General features: G+C 34.7%; 4 protein-coding genes across 4 annotated transcripts; 2 read left to right on the top strand and 2 right to left on the bottom strand.

Annotated features, from left to right (window-relative positions):
• The first annotated feature begins 5,885 nt into the window (after nucleotides 1-5,885).
• LOC122606168 (probable glucan endo-1,3-beta-glucosidase A6) lies at nucleotides 5,886-7,057 on the top strand. The gene is made up of 2 exons (XM_043779130.1): nucleotides 5,886-5,955; nucleotides 6,042-7,057. The coding sequence occupies exons 1-2, from the start codon at nucleotides 5,886-5,888 to the stop codon at nucleotides 7,055-7,057; spliced, it is 1,086 nt and encodes a 361-aa protein (XP_043635065.1).
• Nucleotides 7,058-9,716: 2,659 nt separating this feature from the next.
• On the bottom strand, nucleotides 9,717-13,516 carry LOC122605500 (histidine protein methyltransferase 1 homolog). Its single transcript, XM_043778455.1, has 8 exons — nucleotides 13,198-13,516; nucleotides 13,056-13,118; nucleotides 11,032-11,098; nucleotides 10,816-10,916; nucleotides 10,643-10,687; nucleotides 10,252-10,551; nucleotides 10,070-10,172; nucleotides 9,717-9,925 (listed from the first exon to the last, which is right to left on the bottom strand). Exons 1-8 carry the CDS (start codon nucleotides 13,330-13,332, stop codon nucleotides 9,843-9,845), a joined length of 897 nt encoding a protein of 298 aa, XP_043634390.1. The 5' UTR covers nucleotides 13,333-13,516; the 3' UTR covers nucleotides 9,717-9,842.
• A 1,695-nt stretch (nucleotides 13,517-15,211) lies between these two features.
• LOC122604917 (heat stress transcription factor A-5-like) lies at nucleotides 15,212-18,489 on the top strand. Its single transcript, XM_043777776.1, has 2 exons — nucleotides 15,212-15,570; nucleotides 16,984-18,489. The coding sequence occupies exons 1-2, from the start codon at nucleotides 15,256-15,258 to the stop codon at nucleotides 18,133-18,135; spliced, it is 1,467 nt and encodes a 488-aa protein (XP_043633711.1). The 5' UTR covers nucleotides 15,212-15,255; the 3' UTR covers nucleotides 18,136-18,489.
• Nucleotides 18,490-18,625: 136 nt separating this feature from the next.
• LOC122603154 (adenosylhomocysteinase 1) lies at nucleotides 18,626-20,827 on the bottom strand. The gene is made up of 2 exons (XM_043775781.1): nucleotides 20,009-20,827; nucleotides 18,626-19,605 (listed from the first exon to the last, which is right to left on the bottom strand). The coding sequence occupies exons 1-2, from the start codon at nucleotides 20,717-20,719 to the stop codon at nucleotides 18,859-18,861; spliced, it is 1,458 nt and encodes a 485-aa protein (XP_043631716.1). The 5' UTR covers nucleotides 20,720-20,827; the 3' UTR covers nucleotides 18,626-18,858.
• Nucleotides 20,828-24,410: the final 3,583 nt, after the last annotated feature.

The raw sequence follows: 24,410 nt of genomic DNA, 5'->3' as shown, positions 1-24,410 counted from the left end.
ATCGATAAATTATAAAAATTGTATGAGTGTTCTTAAAATTCCATGCCCTTTCATTAGAGATGTCATTCGATATACTTTCAACAAATTTTTAAATCCGAGGGCGGAGCCCGTATGGCTAAGGCATTTAACTATCATACTCTATGACATAAACTCCTATAACCTATCATCCTCTATGACCTAGGTATCACCCCACCATCTCACTGCCGCAACGCGCGGGTAGTTGCTCTCGTATTATAAAGCAGATCTCCCCTGTTTACATTTTAAGTTTCAACATTTACTTTCCCAAAATGCCCATATTTCAATTATATATTTACCTAGCATCATTTCTCTCTCCTCAAATCTCAACCAATCATTTTTTTTCTCTCTCCTCCATAAATCATTTATTCTTTCAATTCATTCAAAATCTTTTATCTCAAAAACCGTATATCAATAAATTATAAAAATTATATGGGTGTTCTTAAAATTTCATGTTCTTTCATTAGAAATGTCATTCGATATACCCCTTGTTTCTGGAGACAGAAGTCAAGGGTTCGATCGACATGCCCAGCAAGGCTGGAGGTTCTTTTCTACCTATGGTTGAACATGAAAACAGCATCTCTATTGTTGGTACCCAAAACCCGTGGAAGACGGCATTGGAAGTAATTTTTTTTTCTAATGGTCAATGTTAACATTAATTGGTTTCTTTCCCTTTTCACACCAAACCATGATGTGAAATCGTTGAAGGCTCAAGGTGAATGCAAAAGATTATTGGGTTAACATTGCGGATGTTAAGATGAAAGCAATTTTGGTTTTACTTATCTTATTGTAGAGGAAATATTTTTTTTAATTTTGTTAAAAATTTTAAAGTGTAAACAGTTGGAAGTAAAATGATGTAAGCGATTGGAAGTAAAATATATATATCTATATAATTATTAAAACAGTAGTTAACCGAGTTTTCTAAAGCATTCTTCAAATTCAAATCTATGCTAAGAAATTGCAACATAGGATTTGTCCAATGTGTCATCTCCTTACTTTTTTTAACAATATTTTATCTTATATTTATAAAAAAAATTAAAAGAAACAAAAAAAAAAATATCTTCCATCAAAATTATCAAATCTTATTTATTAAATCTAATTAAATAAAAGCAATATATAAAATATTGAAAAAGTAAAAAGTAAATCTTATATATAAATCTGGCCTCTTATGGCCGTATGTAATATATGATAACTAAAAAAAATATCATTTCCAATTTTGATAATGAATTACAAAGGATCAAACCTGGATGCGTTGAATTTGTGTTCAACCTCATTTGTTGTGTCATAAATATATAATTATGAAAATATTGGCGGATTTACTTCAAGTGGAACTAATCCACCTAATTTATGACAATTTTGTCCGTGCAATCTATATACATAAGGACCTCGACCATTATAAGGAGGGTGGTTTTCGTGTCCACAAAATAACATCTTTTGAGTTTATCAAGTTGCCACCGATCAAAGTTTTTACTTACATATTCTCACATAAAAACTTATACCCTTTTATGATAATTGTGAGAAACAGAGAAAGAAAAAAAAATAAGCATCAAGCTAATTAGTTATGTTTTGGAAAACTCGAGTCCTGCAACGTTTCCCATCGCCCAGGATTTCTAAAACCAGCGTTCTTAAGGCCATAGAGTCGACGGAAAAGGGGGGAAAGAAATGCATGGGAAAGAAGGTTGGATTAACCCCGAAAAAAGTGATCCAGTATTTTTTTTATAACTTGCAACTTTTCGATCTCTCCATATAAAAATTAAGTAAACCTAATAATGTTTACAACTCATGTTCAAAGAAAATAAAAATAAATCAACAAAGACTTTATAACTAAAATCACTAATAAACTAGATATACAAAAATAAGCTATCGAAATATATGTGATTATCTTCCGTGATAAAAATTTCTTTTGATCTTACCAAATGGTTATGTATAAAATGGTAACAAGAAAAAGGGGATAAAAAGAGAACAATAACATATTTATCTTAGCTTTTGTTTTTCAACCTTTTTGAACAATAATTATAACAATCCGCACATCGTGCGGGTACAATACCTAGTATATATATATAGGTTTTAGGTAAAATAAAACAACTATTAAAGTAAAACAAATAAAACAATAGGTTTTTATTCAGTGATAATCACCGTGTATCATGAAAATCATCGTACATCAATTGGTTTGTGAATCTTCGTGCATCAATATAACCATGATCTAAGGATCAAGATCTTGTCTTATTTGTTTTACTTTAATACTTGTTTTACAATACCCAACCCTTATATATATATATATATATATATATAGAAAAGACCACGTGACAGCTATTTCGGTATAAAACATTTACGCACGCTCTACGGTTCTAATTGGATGTGCTTTTCGTTCCGATCATAGTTAACATGTTAAAATGAATTTTGTCATGATAAGTGGTCACACAAACACACCAATCAAGCAGGATTTTTCGCTCTAGTATGTTAACGTGAAGGTCTTTGTCTAGTCGAAGATAAATTTTGGTCTTCTACGTTTTTTTAATGTTACTATTTTTATTTATACTCTTGAACTATTCTATCTTAAATCATTCTATATTAAACGTGAACTTCTCTCCAAAAGACAATATAATCTACCAGAGCCATTAAAAATTAGAATTACAATTTTTGTCATCTATTATTTACAAAGATAAGGATAATAAAATATAAATAAATTATCAGTTATCGGATTGAATTGATTGTTATCAAATAAAAGTTTCTTAATCTTGTGTATATACTTTTAGTAAAGGTGATACAAATGTTACAAAAAAAAAGAGTAAAGGTGATACAAGTAAACAGAATTCCTTTTAAAATCATATATAAATACATTTCTCTTGATGTGAATATATTATGATATAAATCTATAAGTTATTATCAAATATGAAATATGTCATTGGATTCTTCAATATCTCAACAAAATAGTTTAGTCTTGTGAAACTGATCAAAACCTAATTATGTCTGCCCAAAATAACAAAACCAAATATTGAATGTAGGTAACATGCATTGCCTTATTGTTGTGGAGATGTTCTTTTATTCCATCAATGATTATGTTAGCACTTATAGTAGTAGTAGTAGTATATTTTGTTTAACTAAATTCTATCTAATCATTGCTTATCTTTCTTGTCTTTCAACTAAAAATAAAATCATCAGCTAATGGAAAGGATGAGATTTAAACACCAACCTTAGATATATTTAGCAAAACTAGTTAATAGCTGATGACTAATAAGTAATAACTGGTAGCTGTCGACTAAACAGTACATCTAAATCCAAATAACTTGACTCAATTTTAACGAGTTAGGTTTGGTCGGGTCTATTTTTGCCATCCTAAGTCAATTTCCTGTTCTCATAGATTTTGGGTGTTTTGTGTTATAGATAGACCCTTCATACGTATATAAAATATTACAAGTTCAACGGATATAAAATGTCAAAATGATAGAAAAAATGTTAGTTCGTTACATCGTAGATTATTCTTTGAATACTCTCATTTCAAGTTATTAACAAAGTACTTGTAATAATTAAAACATTTTATTAAAAGAGGGACAAACCTATATATGAAACAATGTAAAGTAAAAGCAAGTTATTAACTTGTGAAATAAGTCGAATACAAACTATGAATAACTCAACTAAATGAATCAATAAGAGTCTATGATAATTTGCCTGTTTTGAAGTAATTTGGAGTATTACAATTGGCTAGCTACGAGAATTAAAAAAAATTGATGATTGCAATTAAAAAAACAGTAGGTTTGATATGGGACTATGGGTACATGAGTACAGGAACCCCTTTTGATGAAACTTTTATTTAGGCCAGAAAGATGTCTAATGATGAAGTCTCCTTAAAAAGTGAGGCCCTATGCAGCTGTGAGGGCTGCTTTCCTTTGGGCCTATAGCCCACCAATGACCAATATCAATCCCCTGGCTCATGGCCCACGATTAGACAACTTACTGCATAGGGTTCAATGGGATTATATTCGAACATGTTTTTACTAGTGACTACTATAGTATATAGTATAATCATATCATTTTTATGATTACGAGAAATCAGTCTATGTTGGTATGTACAACGACTTATTTGTTGTTCTGTGGTTGTAACTGTGATAGTTGTTCCGCCACTAAGCACAATGTTTCCATATAATGTAAATCATTCCTAAGGCTATAAGGAGCAAGGCTTTCCCATAAAGCCTTTCATTGGGGCATCTCATGCCATGTGGCATCTTAGTCATCATAAGGCTTTCCCCTTTATTACTTGGAACAATGCCTTCAAAAATAGAAGCCCCTCCTATATTAAAAATTCTAACAAAATGGACCCCTACCTGACCCTACCATCCTTCCAATCAATTAAGCTTCGATCTCTCTTTCTAGATCCAAAATTCTTAAACACATATAAAAGTACAATCTGTATTGAAAAGTGTACAATTATTGAGGGGTGTTTTTCTGAAAATAATAACCATGGATCTGGAATAAAGAATTGCTTTTTGACAAAAACAAAAGCTTTTGGGTCCTACCTGGTGTTATAGTACACACTGCTCCAGAACTCTCACGCCTCCTTCACCCTTCCCATTTCTAACGCCTTGGCTGTTTCTCTCTCCAGAACGCCCCCTTGGGGCAATGTAGGGGGCGTTTCGGGGCGTTTTCGTGTGTGAAAAGTGAAATATGACACCTTGCTCCGTTCAGTCTAATATCCACTGTCACCAGGTCACGTTTCTATATTAGGATTATAGAAACTGGGATCGTGTATGTTTTCAAGGACGGGTCAGGGACGGATAGGAGACGAAGGCGTTAGGAGTGCTCTTATGTTATATTTGTAATAATTATAAAGTTTTTTGTGATTATATTCAATACACCATTAATCTATATGGACTAGGCATGAGCATATGGATCGGAAACCCGAAGCCCGACCAAGACCCGACCGAGACCGAACCGGACCGGCCCGACCGAGCCACAATCGGTCCGGTCTTCGGTCTATGGTTTCCTGCAACTTCGGTCTTCAGTCCGGTTCGGTCCAAAACCCGGAAAATGCTGGTCCAGGACCAAAACCCGACTTTGACTGTGGGCTTAAATATTTAATGGGTTTATTATGGGCTTTGGTCTTCATTTGAGTCCAAAACTCCAACCTGCAGCCTCCTGTCCAACATACAAAAAGAGTCCAACATCCAAAAAGAGTCCAATACTCCAAAAATGAGCCCAGCAAAGCCACACAAGTCCAACATCTCAAGCCCATTTCTCATTTTTGGTCCAACCCTACATAGACCGGGACCGACCCGAGGAAACCCGGGACCGAACCGGACCGACCGAGCTTGTTTCAGTCCGGTCTTCGGTTTGAGTTTTTATGCCATTTCGGTCTTCGGTCCACATCGGTCCGGTCCGGTCCGGTCTTTTGACCGTGCTCATGCCTAATATGGACTAACACAGCTTTTGAATCAACGTGAAGTGACGATCGTAGGATCTTAACAAAGATAGTTCCGATCAATCAATAAACTGTGCTAATAACTAAAAATAATGCAGATAAAATGCAGATATGTTATTTTTTATATATGATATAAAAAGATTATGTATAGATCGTTCCTCATTTGGTTACCAAGAGTGATTTATAAACTAGTAATAACTAAAATTATAAAAAGCTTTACACATCGATCATAATCTTTGCCTTGATTACCGTCTTCACTTTATTCTCATGGATGTCTTTAAACTATGAAATTTTAAGTGTCACTCTCTTTGGATCCTTTGGACAACAAATTTTGTAGTTTGGTGAACTTCCCACACATAATTCACTATCATGTAAAATACATATATGTGTATAAATAAATATCTATAAATATTAATCTTACCTTCACTATCTCCGAAAAATTACATTCTCCAGCATGGAAAAACACATACTTACCAAAGTGACTATACTGTCCTTATCATTCTTCTATCTCTTTGCATGCTCAAGTAAGTTTCTCAAAACAAACATTCTCATTGTCATTTAGCAATTACTTCCTGCTAAACTCTTTTTCTTTTCACTTTCTTCATTGCAGGGGCTCTATCAAGCAAAATTGGGGTGAACTTCGGGCGATTAGGGAACAACCTTCCATCTGCAACTCGGTCCATTGAACTCCTCCAAATCATGAAAGCGGGTCGTGTCAAACTCTATGATGCTGACCATGAAATACTCCAACTGCTGTCTGAAACAAAACTAGAGGTCACTGTCATGGTCACTAATGAGGAAATCTCGGCAATTGCTAGAAATCAAGAAACTGCAGACCAATGGGTATATGAACGTATCCTTAATCATTATCCTGCTACCATGATTCGATATGTGCTTGTTGGGAATGAGATCTTCAGTTATACAGCCACCGATCAAGATTTGCAAATAATGAATGATCTTGTACCTGCCATGGTCCGACTTCGGTCCTCACTTAAAGCTTTAGGAATTAACAACATAAAAATTGGTACTCCTCTAGCTATGGATATCCTAGAATCCACATTTCCACCTTCAAGTGGAACATTTAAGCCCGAAATCATTCAGCAGATTGTACCTTTACTGAACTTCTTAAGCGGGACAAACTCGTTTTTCTTTCTTGATGTTTACCCATATTTTGCATGGGCTGACAATCCAATTGGTATCAACCTTGATTATGCTCTACTTAGAGGAAACCAAACTTATACAGACGTGGATAGTGGACTGACCTACACGAACCTACTAGACCAGATGATCGACTCAGTGTTCTTTGCTATGGCTAAACTGGGTTACAATGATGTGATGATTGCTATAGCAGAAACAGGATGGCCACATGAAGGTGACTTGAATCAGCTCGGTGCAACTAGAGAGAATGCAGCAGTTTATAACCGTAACGTCATAAGAAAGATGACCGCGCAGCCACCTATTGGAACTCCAGCTAAACCAGGGGTTATCATTCCAACTTTTCTTTTTTCGTTGTATGATGAGAATGAAAAGACAGGTCCAGGATCTGAGAGACATTGGGGGCTACTAAATCCTGATGGAAGCCCAGTTTATGAAGTGGACCTGAGTGGGAAGGCATATAAGACCTGATTAGTTATTCTAATGTCTTTATCACACTTTTGGTTCTAATATGTGATGTAATATACAGTTTAGAGCCATTAATTAACTTCCCCGAGTTCCAAAAGATTGCCTAACGATGCTCACAAACATATTTTCTAAATCACATTTACCTGAGGTGGCAAAATGGGTGGTTCAGGTAACAGGTCAATATACGCTAGGGTCAGTGACCCGGAAACACTTTCTGATCTCAAAACTAATACTCTACTCCCTTACCTTTCCAATGTTTCACTTGATACACTTATAGTCTTCATCAAATATCCATAATCCTCAACAAGAACTAAATACCTTCAATCTGTTTTGGACAATTACAATACTAAAAACAAAGTACTGTGATTTTCAAAACTAGAAATCGGCATGTACACCATGAATGGAGGGACTACATTTATATCAAGTTTTAATTTCTTAAAACATTCCAAAATATAAAAAGCACAAAACATTCGAGTATTCAAATATCCAGTAAAAAGGAAAAAGTACGAATATAGAACCAGGATCATTTAACACATACTAGAGTCCATCAGTCTAACAGGCAATAGCAAAAAATAATCATGAAATATGTTAATGAATAAACCACTAGTGGTACATTGTCACAGCCTCATGTCATACTTACATATATTAATATGGATAAATGAAAAATAAATCTATAGTCTAATCCCAAAAGGCAGAGTGCAGTGTATGAACTGTTAAGTTAGGTGAAGTGCTATCTTTATATATATACAGTGTGGCATCCACTTGCAACCTTAAATATAATGGTGCTTTTAAAGTGGGAAAACCAGAAAGCAAACGAAGCATCAAAGATTAAGCCAATGGAATCAAACTTCAGTATCAAGATTCTTTTTCTCCACTTGGGTCTCTTCATTCTGGCCATTTTCTCCCTCCTCCACCAAGGAACCGCCAGTTATGTGGCGGAAAACAATACAAGATCGCCCCACAATGGCTCGTTGGAAAATTTAGTGGAAGAGCTACTGGAATCAGAGATTACAAGAAGGTATCTTGAAGACAAAAAGTATATATCGACAGGAGCTTTGAAGAGAGACCAACCTGTGTGTGATGGTGGTGGTAAAGGTGAAGCATATACGAAATCTGGTAGTTGTACCCAACCTTCATCTAATCCTTACAATAGAGGATGCTCAAAGTACTATAAGTGCGAGCGTTGAGTAAAAGTTAAGGTTTGTTTGATAACGCAAAATGAATTAGTATTAGATGAATCAAGCGTGTAAATTACTCAACGACTTATGTCTCGAGTTGAATCTGAATGACACCTATTTGTTGTTTATGTCACATGGAAACCTTGTCTGTTTAATTAATCAGCAATGTTTTTCACTAACGTGCATGTTTTTTGTTTCTTCTAGAGGTAGAAAAATAACAGGTTGTAACAAGACTGGGTCGAAACGGGTAACTTACACTCCATAGTTTAGGTAAAAACAGATAGGTCTGACAAGAATGGTAGAAGAACCAAACGAGATCTTGTTCATATTCATTCGTTTAACTTATCGAACGGTTCACTAGCGGATAAACGAATATAAAATGTGTTCATGTTTGTTCATTAAAAAACTTGGCTTGTTTGCGTTCTATTTGTATGTGTTTACAAACAAATGCAAACAAACATATGATTAGAAGCATTGGGTATCAAATTCGAATATACAAAACATCAATCTACTGAAAATAATTATCGGACATGCTAACTGTGATTTTAATATCCAGAAACTATTCTACAAATTGCAAGCCTGAACAAGAAATAGGTGGTGTGACCCATAAACACTTTTTAACCTTTTTTATATCATAAATAACTAAGCACTTACATGTAATTACAAAAGATGGTATTTTACGACAATCACAGTTGAATATTCTTTAGTAAACCCATTTAGGTAGTTGAATACATATGGATACATTTTGGTGACTTTTTACCCGTTCAGCCACTAAACAAACATCTTAACTTAACCATTTTACCCGCTAAAGATAATGCATTACTTAAATCTACCCATAAAGGTAAACAAATTAGAACTGTCATCTTTAGTATCCACACAATAGAGAAGCAGTCAGTACAACAAACACAGTATTCACACAATACTTTCCAAAGGTTTCTTGATATTTTAAAGGTTTGTTGCGATTTTGTGACAGTATATGAAAGTTGGCGAAGATGAGAGACGGGTGGTGATGGCGTTCGAGAGTAGGAAAAGGTGGTGGGTCACATTCTTATAGGGTGGGGACAAGCGGGTGATGTCTATGTATTGTCATATGTTGGCTTCAGTTACTATTTTAGGAAAGAAACTTTGTTTTGGTCCATTGTATGTAAGTTTGTCTCAAAACCGAACGAATTGTGTAAGAAATCGGTCGGATACTAACTTGGCACCATCAAACATGTGATACGTGGCCCAATGAGAGACCACCACATCAGCTTTTTACACGATTCGTTCAGTTTAGCAGGTTACTTACATACAATGAATCGAAACAAAGTTTCTTTCCTACAATAGTAGCGGAAAACAAGTTACATACACACACAGATTCTTTTCCCTATTAGTAAACATAAACATTGGAACCAGACTAGCCAACAAATATTGAAGGGGTATTTAGGAATCTTGTGGTTAAAAAAACACGAAAACGCAATCTTCACAATCAGAGACTGACAAAGTTGAAGCAAAACAAAATAATTCATCTATTTAGAATGAAGCAAATCCTTAGAAGAAAAGAAACAGTGAAGTTTAGTTCATGTGGAGATTGGTGGTTGTATTATAAGACATACATAAATTTATGAATGTTACTTGAATTGGAGTTTCCATACTTCACGGACATTTGAGGATCCGCCCCCAACCTCAGCAATAAGGCTAGCCACCATAACACCTGCGGAAATTTAGCACACATCTTTAAGTTGAGATACAGTCTCGTTTTTTATTTCTTATACACTTGTTAACAACATGCCCGTTTTGACATCTCTACTCAAAAGCAAACCCTACTTTTATTTAAACAAAGGGAAAGGTAGCTCACCGTCTTTCTCAACCAGTGATATGAAACGTCTTGACCCCCCTCCAACTCCAAAATAATACTTCTTTGCTGCCATGTAAACAACACCATGAGGATGACTAGTACACTGCAAACACACGTGTAAGCAGCTCATCATTACTGTCAATGAATTTATAACCTAATAAAAATATGATACCATGTCGCACCTTCTTTATAAGTTCATATAGAGCAGGAAGAGTTGAAATTGAGTAAACCGTCTCGGCCATGAGAACGATATCATAACCAAAACTTTCATTTGTCCCTGACCTACAATTCATGTCCTGATCATCAGTTTGTAAATAAGGCAATACTTGATGTACTTCACTCCAATCGCCCGCAAAGTAATGGACGTCTGCCTGAGTATCCTCGGACTTAGACTTTGCAAAAAGATTGGCAACAACATTGGGAATCGTGAGAGACTGTAGAACCTCCGAATTGAAATCTTGAAAATGTACAGCAGCAGCGCCCTGAATTATATATAAAAGAAAATAATAGTAAGTTAATCTCCCACTTCAGAGCATCTTCTTGAAAAGGCTAAAAACAAACCCGGAAGCTTACCTGTAGGCAAGAATATATTCCGGGAAGCCCATGGCCACAACCAAGCTGAATGATGATCACATGTGGTTAGAAAGCATCGAAATGACTCAAGAAGACACATACCCATGCAAATTATATAAACGGACAAGCAAAGATTTTTCAATAGAGAAACTTCCTAAGAATTAAGATACCACCTCCAATACTTTCTTTCCAGGTAATGACAGATTGCCACATTCGACCTCCAACCGAAGAGTCCTAACCAAATCCAATGAGCCTTCCCATAACTTCAATCCGCCTGATCTCACAAGATAATAGACCAATTATCACATTAATGAAAAATGCTGCCAGCCTACCTTGCTTGATCAACCATCAAGGGACACAGGATAAGTGAAGAAGCAACATTCACAAACCTTCATATTTTCCTGGTACTAAATCAGAATTCGACAACGCAAAAACTTCTTGAGTACTCACCCTCCCCTATGAAAAGGCCGGTCAAACAAATCAGTTCAACATGTCAAAAACGTTGCATTAAAAAAAAGTTGTTGAATTGTGTTAGCATTCCGAAGTAATATATGAAGTTTTCTGATGCCGATAACTGTTATGAAAGGGAGCAATTTCAATGAAGACGGATACATAGAATAGCAATGTAGTTTAAGGCTTTAAGCACTGACCAGCTATGGTAATTGACTAATTATAAATAGGGTTTTGTATCCCGGAATGCAAGTAACTTTGCAATTTTTTCTGTTGTGTGTATGCATCAAAAAGTTTGAACATTTTATGTAAGTATCTCGCTAAATTGAACACTTAATATAAAATTTTTATGTTGACCAATCAAAAACTTTTACGTGGGTAGCTCATATAATTGGCACGTATATATTTTTACATTATGCGGTCAATTTAGCGAGATACTTACATAAAATGTTCAAAAAATTTTATGCATACACACAATAGAAAAAGTTGTAAAGTTACTTACACTCCGGAATACTTAACCCTTATACATTTAATACATCAAAACTGCCAAAGTAAGTCTGGCAAATACTTGTAATAATCCACTCCCTCGCTCGCAAAATAATTATCCAACTTATGTCTAGAATTAATAGCCCACTTCTAACAAGAATCCATATATAATTAATTAAGGTTTTCTGTTTTGGCACGCAGCTTACGAGAGCTTCAGCTTATGAGGACTCATAAGCATTGGCGGATCCAGTGTAGTGGGAGGGGGGTCCTTTGCCCACCGTCAACCTCCCAAAAGCCCACCAAATGTTACTTTTTTTAGCCCATATATTAAATATGTTTTGATTTGGATAATTCTATAATATTGATCATTAAACATAAATATGTTTTGATTTGGATAATTCTATATAATCTTGATATAACATTATTCTTTTAACGAAATAAACTGACGTGCACATCTAATAAAAATTAAGTACATTAAAGCAAGCACTCACCGAATTAAAATCGTATGTAGATTTTGTTTTGACATATGTAGATATGATGTTTATCGTCTTATGGAGTATATCGCCAATTAGTGTAACTATGATCTGCGTGTCTTCAATGCTCGTTTTAATTAGAACTCATTATCTAAACTTTTATACTACCACCTTCAATGGAAAGTGACCCCTCTAAACAAGTATTCTGGATCCGCCACTGCTCATAAGCTTTGTTTGGCTATCAAAAGTTATGGTTTTCATAAGCTAAACCATAAGATCCTAAATTATAAGTTGCTTGAAGTAGCTTTTGGCTTGTTACTTGAGGTTTCGAAAAAGTAAATTACCTAAAAGTGGGTTTTTTGCTATAACTTTAACATAAGCTACAAGCTCAGCTACTTTGTGAAACACATATCTATACTATATATATTATAAAGCAGATTTTCCTTAGATTTTCAACATTGAACTTGAAATTTTCAATATTGATTTTAAGTACTTCCCCAAAATGCTCCTCTTATCTATTCTATATTTATCTAAAATAACTATAATACCCTTTCTCTCTCCTCAAATCTCAACCAATCATCTTTTTTCTCTCTCCTCCATAAATCATTTATTCCTCCAATTCATTCAAAATCTTTTATCTCAAAAACCGTACATCGATAAATTATAAAAATTGTATGGGTGTTCTTAAAATTTCATGCTCTTTCATTAGAGATGTCATTTGATATACTTTCGACAAATTTTTAAATCCGAGGGCGGAGCCCGTACGGCTAAGGCATTTGACTATCATACTCGATGACATATCAACTCCTATAACCTATCATACTCTATGACCTAGGTATCACCCCACCATCTCACCGCCGCAACGCTCGAGTACTTGCTCCCGTATTAACAAAAGCTTCATCTAAAGTGGGTTTTTCGCTTGACAAACTTAGGAAACAAATATTATGAAAAACCAAACACATTAGACCTCAAATATAAAAAGAGAGGATAAAAATGATATTAACCTTGAGGAGAGTAAGTCCATCAAAACTGACAGTCTCAAAAGTGGGTTTTACAGAAGGTGAAACCTGTTACAATTTCAAATATTACAATAGATGAACATAATATATAAAAATGGGGAGATGAAAATAAAAGAAAATGAAGTACCTGAGACATAAAAACTTCAATACAAGGAGGAGGTGGGATTGGAAGAGAAGGTTTCTCAGGGGAATTATCAAGAAAAGAAAACCCTGATGATGGAAATAACTGGAAGGAATCAAGTTTTGATTCATCTGAAGCCATTAATTACAATTTACTGCAAAATTTAAATGGTTTTCTTTTTCTTTTTCTTATTTTTTTATGAATGCGACTATGCGAGTTTATGAGGTTTTTTGAAGGGTTTAGTTGAGGACTTGAGGCGGGGATTGTCGTAGCGATATGGTATTTTCTTGGTTGTTTTTCGGTTGTGAATCATTAGGTCACCTCTTACATGTGTAGATAAAAAGTAAAAAATAATAATGCAAATGTGTATTAAGAATATTAATATAGAGAAACTATTAAAGTATCTTTATCTTTATCTTTATGATGATGATAAATGTACCTTAATTTAGAAGTTTCTGAACCTATTATAGAAATATGTAATATGGATTTGTGATATCATATTATCAGATATTGTGATGAAGCAGAGATTATTGATCATTTCTTCGTTCATCATATTCATTCTTAACTCGTCAGTACAATTTAAGTTAATTTCTCATTCTTGTCTCGATTAGAATCCTAAATGCCCATCGGAAAGTCGAGTATGCATTTTTGAACTAGTTTAACTACATTTTATTCGTTTGATTCGCACAACCAAAAAGTTAAAAGAAAGGAATTTTGTTAGTAAGATAGTAGGAAAATCCTATCAACTAGTTTGACCGTAGGTGTGATGTTTTACTTCACAGGTGAAGTTTCTGGTCAAATCTATGATTCATTAGTTGTGGTTTGTAATTCGTGACTATTGGTTCGTGTAATCGGATTGACGTGATTATTCGTTCACGTGATCCTAACTCAAGGTTCGGATCACGTGTTTAAGGTTCGGCACAATAAATAAAAAATTACAACAATATTGGTTTAGCAAGCGTTTTAAACTTCATGATTTTAAACAGAGAAAATTACATCATTACCCAAAAAAATCATATTAAATATATTAAATTGGCCAAGTTTTTGTTAGATTTTTCTACCAAATACCCAACAAAATTGAATAAAAGAGGGTAAATCACAGCCAAAAAACCAAAAACAAAAATCGCAAACAGAAACCCAAAATCGCAACTTTGACTTTTCGTTGAGATTTTGACTTTTCTTGCGATTTTGACTCTTCGTTGCGAGTTTGACTTTTATTTGATTTTGACTTTTTTTCATATGATTTATGGTTTCCCGTTGCGATTTTTTAGGTGTTTTATTGCAATTTTCGGTTTTCTCATTGGGATTTTGGGTTTCGATTGCCATTTTGCAAATCCAATTATGAGTTTGCGTTTTCAATCGCAATTTTGTTGGATATTTGTTGAAAATTAAATAACAGTTCATTAACATACTTATAAATAATATAAATATTTGGGTATTTAAGCTATATTTCTCTTTTAAAAATGTTCCTATTTAATTTTTAAAAGAGAACTACTATTGATACCACAAAAATTAATATATCTACTACAATTATATTAATCCGAATTGTACAGTGTACAATAAAAAAATGTATTTAATGGTAAATTAATAATAAAAAAAAAAACATTGATACAATTATCAATTTTGCATATTCTAATTATTGAGTCCAATTTTTTTTTAAGAATGATACTCTAGTAATAAAATAAAGGAAAATGTTATGATGTTAACAGTAAGATGATGTACCCACATCAATTACACATATGTTAAATCGCTCCATAAATTTTATAATATTTGTGGGAAAAACATCATTTAACTAGACGATTTTTTTTTTTAACATTCAGTCGGTATGCGACATCAGGGAAACCTCACCGTATAATGGTGAAACTTTGCACGTACCCTAGACAACGAGATGTTGACTATGAGCCGTTACAAATATTTAGAGAAAAAAAACCTCAAGACTTATCATACCTAAGGATCAAACTCAAAACTTTAAATAAAACTTGAAATGCCTCCGATCTGGAGTAATTGGCTAGATGTTAACTAGACTAGATGATGTGGTTATCCCCATAAAATAATACGTCGCTTATGAAGTCGTTAAAAGTCTCCCAACTACCTCCATACCTTCTTCCATTCCGGGGTCTTCCAAACCGACGCGCACACACACATAACACGAATCCAATGGCCGAAAAACCCACAACCGGCGGCGGAGCTGGACCGGCACCGTTTCTTCTCAAGACTTACGAAATGGTTGATGATGCACTTAGCGACGCGATAGTCTCCTGGAGCTCAACTAGTAACAGTTTCGTTGTTTGGAACCCACCTGAGTTTGCTCGCCTTTTGTTGCCAACTTATTTTAAACATAATAATTTTTCAAGCTTCATTAGACAACTCAATACCTATGTAAGTCAATAATATATATACACCTTTTGTATTCTATATATTTGTGGTTACTGTTTGCTTTGATTGTTTGTTGTGTTTTCGTTTAACTATTGGGATTTATAGGAATACGCGAACACGATTAAGGATCTTAAGTGTATCGGAAAACGCTTCTGTATTACCCCAAATGAATTTACTAGATAATGCATTAGAACTTAATAAGGTAGGGTGATTAGGGTTATGCCTTGCCTTAATAGGGACCCTTTAGAGTGTAGATTAGATACTTGTGCTTTGTGTGTTCATGTTACCACCCCATTTGATTCATCCGTTCATATAATGTTGGCGGTATTATATAAAATGGAATGATGCTATCAATTTGCTATCAGGGCTATGTTTAGTAAGGAGCTTTTAGCTCTTAGGGAAAGCTTCCATTAAATAAAATGTCTTGTTTGCTTACAGGGGCTTAAAGGCTTGAAGCTTTTAGTTTGATAAAAGCACTATGTTTGGCAAAAGTAATTGTAACTGGTAGTTGTAGTTTGTAGCTGGAGCGGTAAGTTGTAGCTTTTAAGCAAAGCTGATAGCTAGAGCTTTTACTTTTAAGAGGTGTTTGGTATGGTACCTGTAGTTGTAGCTGCAACTTAAGACTGTAAAATAACAAAAGTGGATACTTAAAGCTTCAAACAAAAGTGGTGATAAGGGTATTTGTGTAATTTCAAAAATTAATAGCTTCATCCAAACTAAAAGCACCTACTCCAACGGGTATGTTTGGCAAAAGTAGATGTAGCTTGTAGTTGTAGCTTTTAGTTAGAGTTGTAAGTTGTTGCTTTTAATAGCTAGAGATATTTGTGTAATGTTTAAAAATTAAAAGTTTCACTAAAAGCTCCAGAAACGCTATTTCAAGTAGCGTTTCATTTTGGATCTTTTTCTTTCAAATAAAAGTTAAAACTAGTTGCATCTAAACAAAGCTTTTAACACAATAGGAGTTTTTCATTTGAATTAAAAGTTGAAGCTCCCCAAAAGTTCTTGAAAAATTCTTTACCAAACATGCCATAATCTAACAGCTACATAAACAAGCTTCTAACTTCCAGCTTTTGGACAATTAAATTACATTTATACCCTCTTAATTCAAATAACTACCAACTAATTCCATTATTAGCGTTTGTCCGTTATTGTCATTTTCCACTTTCATTTTTTTAATAGTTCTGCCAAACACACAAGTATCTAAGATGCTTCAGCTATCATTAAGATCATTTTGGTTATTTCTGTTTTCTATAAACATGATTTGATACATTTCTGCTTTGATTTTTAGTTCTTTCAGTAGGATATGTTGTCTCTGTGATATTTTTTGTAGAATAAATAAGAATGATTTGTGTATCAGAAATCAGTTGTGGAGTCATAATCTGGTATGATTGATAAACTTGGATGATTTGCTTTTAGGGTTTTAGGAAGATTGATCCTGAGCGATGGGAATTTGCAAATGAAGATTTTGTAAAAGACCAAAAGCATCGTCTCAAAAATATACAACGAAAAAAGCCAATTCATAGTCACAGTAATCCTCAAGGATCTACAATTGATCCTGAAAGAGTAGCTTTTGAGGAAGAAATTAACAAACTAACTCAAGAGAAAATAGAACTTGAGAAAAGTCTCTCGAGATTTAAACAGCAGCAACCTCTTACAGAGGCTCAACTAGAAGATCTTACCCAACAAGTTGACGGTATCGAGCAAAGGCAAAATCACCTGCTGATGTACTTGAAAAAGGCAGTTCAAACCCCCGGATTTGCTGACCTCCTTTCTCAAAAGCTCGAGTCTATTGATTTATCTGCTTATAATAAGAAACGGAGATTGCCGGTGGACGATAAGTCTCAAGTGATATTAGATGATGGTGTTTTAGTAGACAACCGCAGCCTTTCTAGACCGCAATTTGGGAATGTCTTTAACCATGAATCTGCATATAAGATTAGGCTTGAGTTGTCGTCAGCTGTTTCAGATAGTAACATGGTTTCACACAGCACTCAGAGTTCCAATGGGGATGTGGGAAGTCCACAGGTTAGATTTTCAGAGGGGTGCATAAGGGATGATGTCCAGATGACTTCTGGTGGGCTTCCATTGGCTGCAGAACAACTAGAGGTTTCGGATACTGGTGCGTCGTTTACCTTTAACATGGACTCTTCTTTTGCTCACAAGTCAGGGCCCTGTGAAATTCCTAGCTGTTTAAGTATTGATGAAGAAGCTGAGGGTCATATTTCAAGTCTACTGAATCTTAGTTTGGCATCGGGTTTGTCACAGGTTAATGCAAGTCAAGGTACTGGTAGAATTGCTCAGTCCATTGAGGAAATTGGAAAACCTTCTTATTTCTCAATTGATAAACACAATGAAGCTGGTCTAAATGTCCCCAAAAGCAACAGAACTCTTTTGAGTACCGAAGTACCACCAGCCAATAATCAAGTACCGACCCCACCTGTGAACGATGTATTCTGGGAGCAGTTTTTAACAGAGAAACCTGGCTCTTCAGATCTTCAAGTGGCAAGCTCCAGAGCAACCGGCTCTTACGAGCAAGAAGACCAAGGAACAGCCCATGGGCCGCACTGAAATTACCAGAACTTGCAGAATCCCTATCTTTGATGTCAAAAAGATAACCCTATAATAGTTTCCAGGTTTGTAGCAAATTCTTTAAAATCACAAAGATACACAAGTCACCACTCACCAGTTGAGTTAGTATTCATCTTGTTTTTGTATATGATGGTAATGTGTAATGGTATTATACTATTATGAATGATTTATATATCTATGGATTAGAATAGATAATTTGGAATAGATAATTTGTAAGTGATTTTAACAATATAACATGTGCACTAGTTGTACACTTGTACACTTGTACTCGATATGAGTATATGTTACCGTTAATTTGAATAATCTGTATGCTTGCATTTTTGTATGTTTAAATTATTCGTTCTAAAGTATTATATGTGCCATTTCCCCAAGAATTGTCTTTCTTTGATTATCGTTGAGAGTATCTCTACTGATACTGATTATTAGATAAATCTTTCGAAACAAATTGCTATCGATAAATGTAGAAGTATTGGTGTAAAAACACTCATTTTTCATATTAAATTTCATAATGAAGTTAAACTTCTAGTCCAACAAAACTACACTTACACACAAACTTCTTCACCAAGCCTCCATTCTCTCCCACCAACAATCCCAACAAAAGTCAAAAGGAAAATATTATAATCTTCATACACAAGCAAACTTGGTACGTTTATAAAGAAAAGAACCTCGTCGGTACTCCAGATCAGTTGAAATTCTCTTTGATCAATACCTGTAGTGAGCGGGCTTGTAAGGACCATCAATAGGAATGCTAATGTAATCAGACTGGTCCTTGGTGAGCTTAGTGAGCTTGGCTCCAAGCTTTCCAAGATGAAGAGCAGCCACTTTCTCATCAAGGTGCTTAGGCAAAACATACACCTCCTTCTTGTACTTGCCAGTTCCCTTTTCGTTCCAAAGCTCGAGTTGGGCAATCACTTGGTTAGTGAAAGAGCACGACATCACGAAACTAGGGTGACCAGTGGCACAACCCAAGTTCATGAGCCTACCCTCTGCCAACACAATGACACCACTCTTGGTTTCGGGGAAAACCCACCTATCGGTTTGGGGCTTGATGGTGATTCTCTTGACACCAGGGTAAGTCTCAAGACCAAGCATGTCGATTTCATTGTCAAAGTGACCAATGTTGCAGACGATTGCGTTGTTCTTCATCTTCTTCATGTGATCAACCATGATGATGTCCTTGTTACCAGTGGTGGTGACAAAGATATCGGCTTCTGAAAGTACGTCTTCAAGAGTTAGGACTTGGAGACCTTCCATGGTAGCCTGAAGAGCACAGATGGGGTCAATTTCTGTGACAATGACACGGGCACCAGCTTGCTTCATGGCAGCAGCACAACCCTTTCCGACATCTCCATAACCACATACAACTGCAACCTTTCCGGCAATCATGACATCAGTGGCTCTCATCAAACCATCAGGGAGCGAGTGGCGGCATCCATACAAGTTGTCGAACTGCATGATCACACACAAAAAAACATATATATAATACGTGAGAACAGTAAATCTAAGATCAAGTATGCAGATCCACAATATCGCATTGACAAAGATTCTAACCTAACCAAGTGATTCGGGTTATGTCTTATCTCTACTGAATCAAATGGTTCAACTAAAAGACTTAACAAAAAGGGTCACAGATCGAGCAGGTTTAAAGTCATCCCAAAATGTGTTAATTAGGCCACATATGTATTGACTGTTTACCCAACCCTGCCATCAAAAGATAATTTCTAGTTTCTATGATAGTAGAAAGTATAATTTATTGTTACCAACATAAGTAATCACAGCTATCGAACACAATTAAAAATCATTCATCCGTGTTTAACATAAGATCTAGTAATAAGTCAGCATACAAATATACCTTACTCTTGGTGACAGAGTCATTGACATTAATGGCAGGGAACAACAAGGTACCATTAGCCTGCATCTGATACAACCTCTTGACACCGGTTGTCGTCTCTTCAGACACTCCCACCAATCTTTCCTTCATCTTGTGGTACTTCTTTGGATCAACCTGCAATCCTTCCTTAATTATCGACAACACGATTTGAAACTCGGCATTATCCGTTGAAGTCGGGTCAGGCAACTTCCCGGTCTTCTCAAACTCCTCTTCAGCTTTCACTCCCTCATGAATCAACAATGTGGCATCACCTCCATCGTCAACAATCAGATCGGGTCCACCACCGGGGCCCCAGTCCAAGGATCGCTCAGTGCACCACCAGTATTCCTGAAGGGTCTCTCCTTTCCATGCGAAAACCGCAGCGGAATCACGTGCGATGGCAGCTGCAGCGTGATCTTGGGTGGAGAAAATGTTGCAGGAGCACCATCTGACTTCAGCACCCAATGCGGTCAAGGTTTCGATAAGGACACCGGTTTGGATAGTCATGTGAAGAGAACCGGTGATTCTTGCGCCTTTGAATGGCTGAGAAGGGCCGAATTCGGTCCTGCAAGACATCAAACCGGGCATTTCAACTTCGGCTAGCTCGAGTTCCAACCGGCCGAAATCAGCCAAGGACATGTCCTTGACCTTGTATTCACGGCCGGTTGAGGTTTTCTCAACAGTCAGAGACATGATTTGAATTATGGGTTAAAATTGTTTTTGAGATCCAATCTGAAACAGAAGACAAACACCTCTGTTTCTAGGGGTTTTTTTAAAAGGAAAAGAGAGAGAAAGAGATGATGGTTTTTGACAAGAAAAAGAGAGAGGCGATGAAGAGGTATATATAGGTTATAAAGGCAAGAGATGAACGGCTGTGATTGGATCAGGGGTTGGTGGATCTGGAAATTAAATAATACGGAAATCCTCCTTCCTGTTACACTAATCTGCAATTTTGAAGTCATATACCACTACTTCTATCAATTGTAATCTGTATAATCACTCTTTTTTATTTTCTTTGTTATATTTAATTTATTTATTTTTAGCAGCTAAGATTTTATTTATATCTGTTGTATTTTTATACTATATTATAAAAAAATAGCTCTATATTGAAAATTACATGGGGAAATGTCTATACTATCCTTAGTTTTTAATCTTATTACATTATTTTTATACTTATTACATTATATTACATTATTAGTTTTTAATCTTTTAAAGTATCTCAATTAACTCTTTACATCAATTATCTATACTACTTGACGCCTCCACTACCACCAACGGTCGTCCCCCACCAACACCGTCGTCACCACGAACACTGCTTTATAGCGCGAGTATTGTGCTAGTTATAATAAAAGAAACATTATAATTACAGTAAAAGTGATAAACTTGTTGCCCATATATAGTTTTTCTATCACGATTAGAAATCATATTACATATCGAAATAAAAACACTGCTCCTTAATTTTATGATGATTTATTCAAATTTGAAAAGTATCATAATATAAAAACATTATTTTGACATATTGTTGTATTACTCCCTCCGTCCCAATTTAAATGTTACGTTGACTAACTTTGACCGTAAATAACTTTGTTTGTACTATATAGTAGTTGATGAAACTTATATGAACGAAAAGTACATTAAAAACTCAATCCATTCATATATTTTATATTAAGTGTTACATGACACAAACAAAATTATTTACGGTCAAAGTTAGTCAACGTGACATTAAATTGGGACGGAGAGAGTATTATTTTTGGAAGGCAAATTTGCATCTTTTATTCTATTTCCAATTTTCCACAGGGAATCAATTTTCTCACACTTAATTTTAAGCTCTAAGACTTCTATAGACCCCTTGAATAGTTAAAATATCAATCCATGGTATTCAGACATAATTTTGATGTTGTTTTTGAGTTTGAAGATATTTTGGTTAATGTTTGTGCATTGAAACAAGTGATAATTGAGTTCGAATATTGAAAAATTTTATCGAATTCAAAAGGAACCAAAACCAACATCTACTTTTGATAGTTTATAAAATTTAAAGGTTTTGTTAAATGAAGCTTTATAAGGGTTCTTGTTAAAGTGCATTAAATAGTTGTATATACTTATCATAAACTTTCGATATGGACTTTTGATATAAAAACGTATAATTTTTTATGCATGTTAAGTAAAAGCCTTAAAAGGCTTGATCTAGCCTTTCCTTAAAATCAATACCCATAAATATCAAGAAATTTTAGTATGGTATACATTGGCACCAATCGCATACCAATATACCTATATCCACTTTGTGAGGGCGCACGGAGTGGACAAAGGGCTTCAAGCAGGTTGGCCCAACCCTCCGGGGAACACCATTGCCGGTCACACGGGCTCCAAACGGGCTGGGTTTGGGCGGTTTAGAAGCCAGCCGAGGGTTGAAGTGTGGGGATGAGAGATATTAGGGGTGAGCAAAAACCGAACCGGAAAACCAAAACCGAAAAAAACGAAAACCGAACGAAATCCATTGGTTTGGTTTTTGTTTTCTAAAAACCGAACGAATCGGTTCGGGTTCGGTTTCATATGCCAAAAAACCGATCAAAAACCGAACCGAATCAATTATATATTAATTATTTAATATTTATATCATATTACATTTATATTTATTACTTATAATTTGTAAATATGTTAATATATTTAAACTTTTTGTCTTTTTAATATACAAATCTATATAAATTGTATGTTTTAGATGAAAACGTACAAGAAAATCAATTCGTTTTATAAAAGTTATATCAATTTTAACACCTAAAAAATATAATTAGTCAATAAAAAACATCTTTATATTTTAATTTCTATATCATAATTTTTTTGTTAACAACTGAAAATTAAATTTATAACATAATAAACAAAAAAGTTTTAAAAGAAATTATAAAAAAGTTTTAAAATCAATTCGTTTTATAAAAGTTATATCAATTTTAACACCTAAAAAATATAATTAGTCAATAAAAAACATCTTTATATTTTAATTTCTATATCATAATTTTTTTGTTAACAACTGAAAATTAAATTTATAACATAATAAACAAAAAAGTTTTAAAAGAAATTATAATAAAGATCGAACAAAAACCGAAACCAATCCAAACCAAACCAAAAAACCAACAAACCGAACCGAACAAAAACCGAATCCAATGGATTGGGTTTTCTAAAAACTGAATGGATCGGTTATGGTTTCGGTTTTAGCCAAAAATCGAACCAAACCGATCAATACTCACCCCTAAGAGATATGACCGTTCAACGGTCAAAAAAGTGGGCCCCATTCGATTTAGATGCAATGGATATAAAAAAAAAGAACTTTTTCTCAATACCCATAAATATCAAGAAATTTTAGTATGGTATACATTGGCACCAATCGCATACCAATATACCTATATCCACTTTGTGAGGGCGCACGGAGTGGACAAAGGGCTTCAAGCAGGTTGGCCCAACCCTCCGGGGAACACCATTGCCGGTCACACGGGCTCCAAACGGGCTGGGTTTGGGCGGTTTAGAAGCCAGCCGAGGGTTGAAGTGTGGGGATGAGAGATATTAGGGGTGAGCAAAAACCGAACCGGAAAACCAAAAACCGAAAAAAACGAAAACCGAACGAAATCCATTGGTTTGGTTTTTGTTTTCTAAAAACAGAACGAATCGGTTCGGGTTCGGTTTCATATGCCAAAAAACCGATCAAAAACCGAACCGAATCAATTATATATTAATTATTTAATATTTATATCATATTACATTTATATTTATTACTTATAATTTGTAAATATGTTAATATATTTAAACTTTTTGTCTTTTTAATATACAAATCTATATAAATTGTATGTTTTAGATGAAAACGTACAAGAAAATCAATTCGTTTTATAAAAGTTATATCAATTTTAACACCTAAAAAATATAATTAGTCAATAAAAAACATCTTTATATTTTAATTTCTATATCATAATTTTTTTGTTAACAACTGAAAATTAAATTTATAACATAATAAACAAAAGAGTTTTAAAAGAAATTATAATAAAGATCGAACAAAAACCGAAACCGATCCAAACCAAACCAAAAAACCAACAAACCGAACCGAACAAAAACCGAATCCAATGGATTGGGTTTTCTAAAAACTGAATGGATCGGTTATGGTTTCGGTTTTAGCCAAAAATCGAACCAAACCGATCAATACTCACCCCTAAGAGATATGACCGTTCAACGGTCAAAAAAGTGGGCCCCATTCGATTTAGATGCAATGGATATAAAAAAAAAGAACTTTTTCTCAATTTAAACCCATTATTTTCAAACCCACAACTAGAAACAACTAAATATACATTTTACACACACTTTTTACACAAAACTTTCACCCCAAACATCTCAACTTTATCACAAA

The sequence above is a fragment of the Erigeron canadensis genome, chromosome 6, assembly GCF_010389155.1.
Source record: "Erigeron canadensis isolate Cc75 chromosome 6, C_canadensis_v1, whole genome shotgun sequence".
NCBI classification, from domain to species: domain Eukaryota; kingdom Viridiplantae; phylum Streptophyta; class Magnoliopsida; order Asterales; family Asteraceae; genus Erigeron; species Erigeron canadensis.
The sequence above is the reverse complement of the archived record's forward strand: the minus strand, read 5'-3'. Positions and strand labels throughout refer to the sequence as shown.

What these genes read in the sequence shown, in the direction of transcription:
- LOC122606168 (XM_043779130.1), top strand. Translation starts at nt 5,886, where the DNA reads ATGGAAAAACACATACTTACCAAAGTGACTATACTGTCCTTATCATTC. An exon ending in CTATCTCTTTGCATGCTCAA is followed by an intron (nt 5,956 to 6,041) that starts GTAAGTTTCTCA and finishes TCTTCATTGCAG; the next exon opens with GGGCTCTATCAAGCAAAATT.
- LOC122605500 (XM_043778455.1), bottom strand. Translation starts at nt 13,332, where the DNA reads ATGGCTTCAGATGAATCAAAACTTGATTCCTTCCAGTTATTTCCATCA. An exon ending in TTGAAGTTTTTATGTCTCAG is followed by an intron (nt 13,119 to 13,197) that starts GTACTTCATTTT and finishes AAATTGTAACAG; the next exon opens with GTTTCACCTTCTGTAAAACC. An exon ending in AGTACCAGGAAAATATGAAG is followed by an intron (nt 10,917 to 11,031) that starts GTTTGTGAATGT and finishes TTGTGAGATCAG; the next exon opens with GCGGATTGAAGTTATGGGAA.
- LOC122604917 (XM_043777776.1), top strand. Translation starts at nt 15,256, where the DNA reads ATGAAGTCGTTAAAAGTCTCCCAACTACCTCCATACCTTCTTCCATTC. An exon ending in TTAGACAACTCAATACCTAT is followed by an intron (nt 15,571 to 16,983) that starts GTAAGTCAATAA and finishes ATTTGCTTTTAG; the next exon opens with GGTTTTAGGAAGATTGATCC.
- LOC122603154 (XM_043775781.1), bottom strand. Translation starts at nt 20,719, where the DNA reads ATGTCTCTGACTGTTGAGAAAACCTCAACCGGCCGTGAATACAAGGTC. An exon ending in ACTCTGTCACCAAGAGTAAG is followed by an intron (nt 19,606 to 20,008) that starts GTATATTTGTAT and finishes GTGATCATGCAG; the next exon opens with TTCGACAACTTGTATGGATG.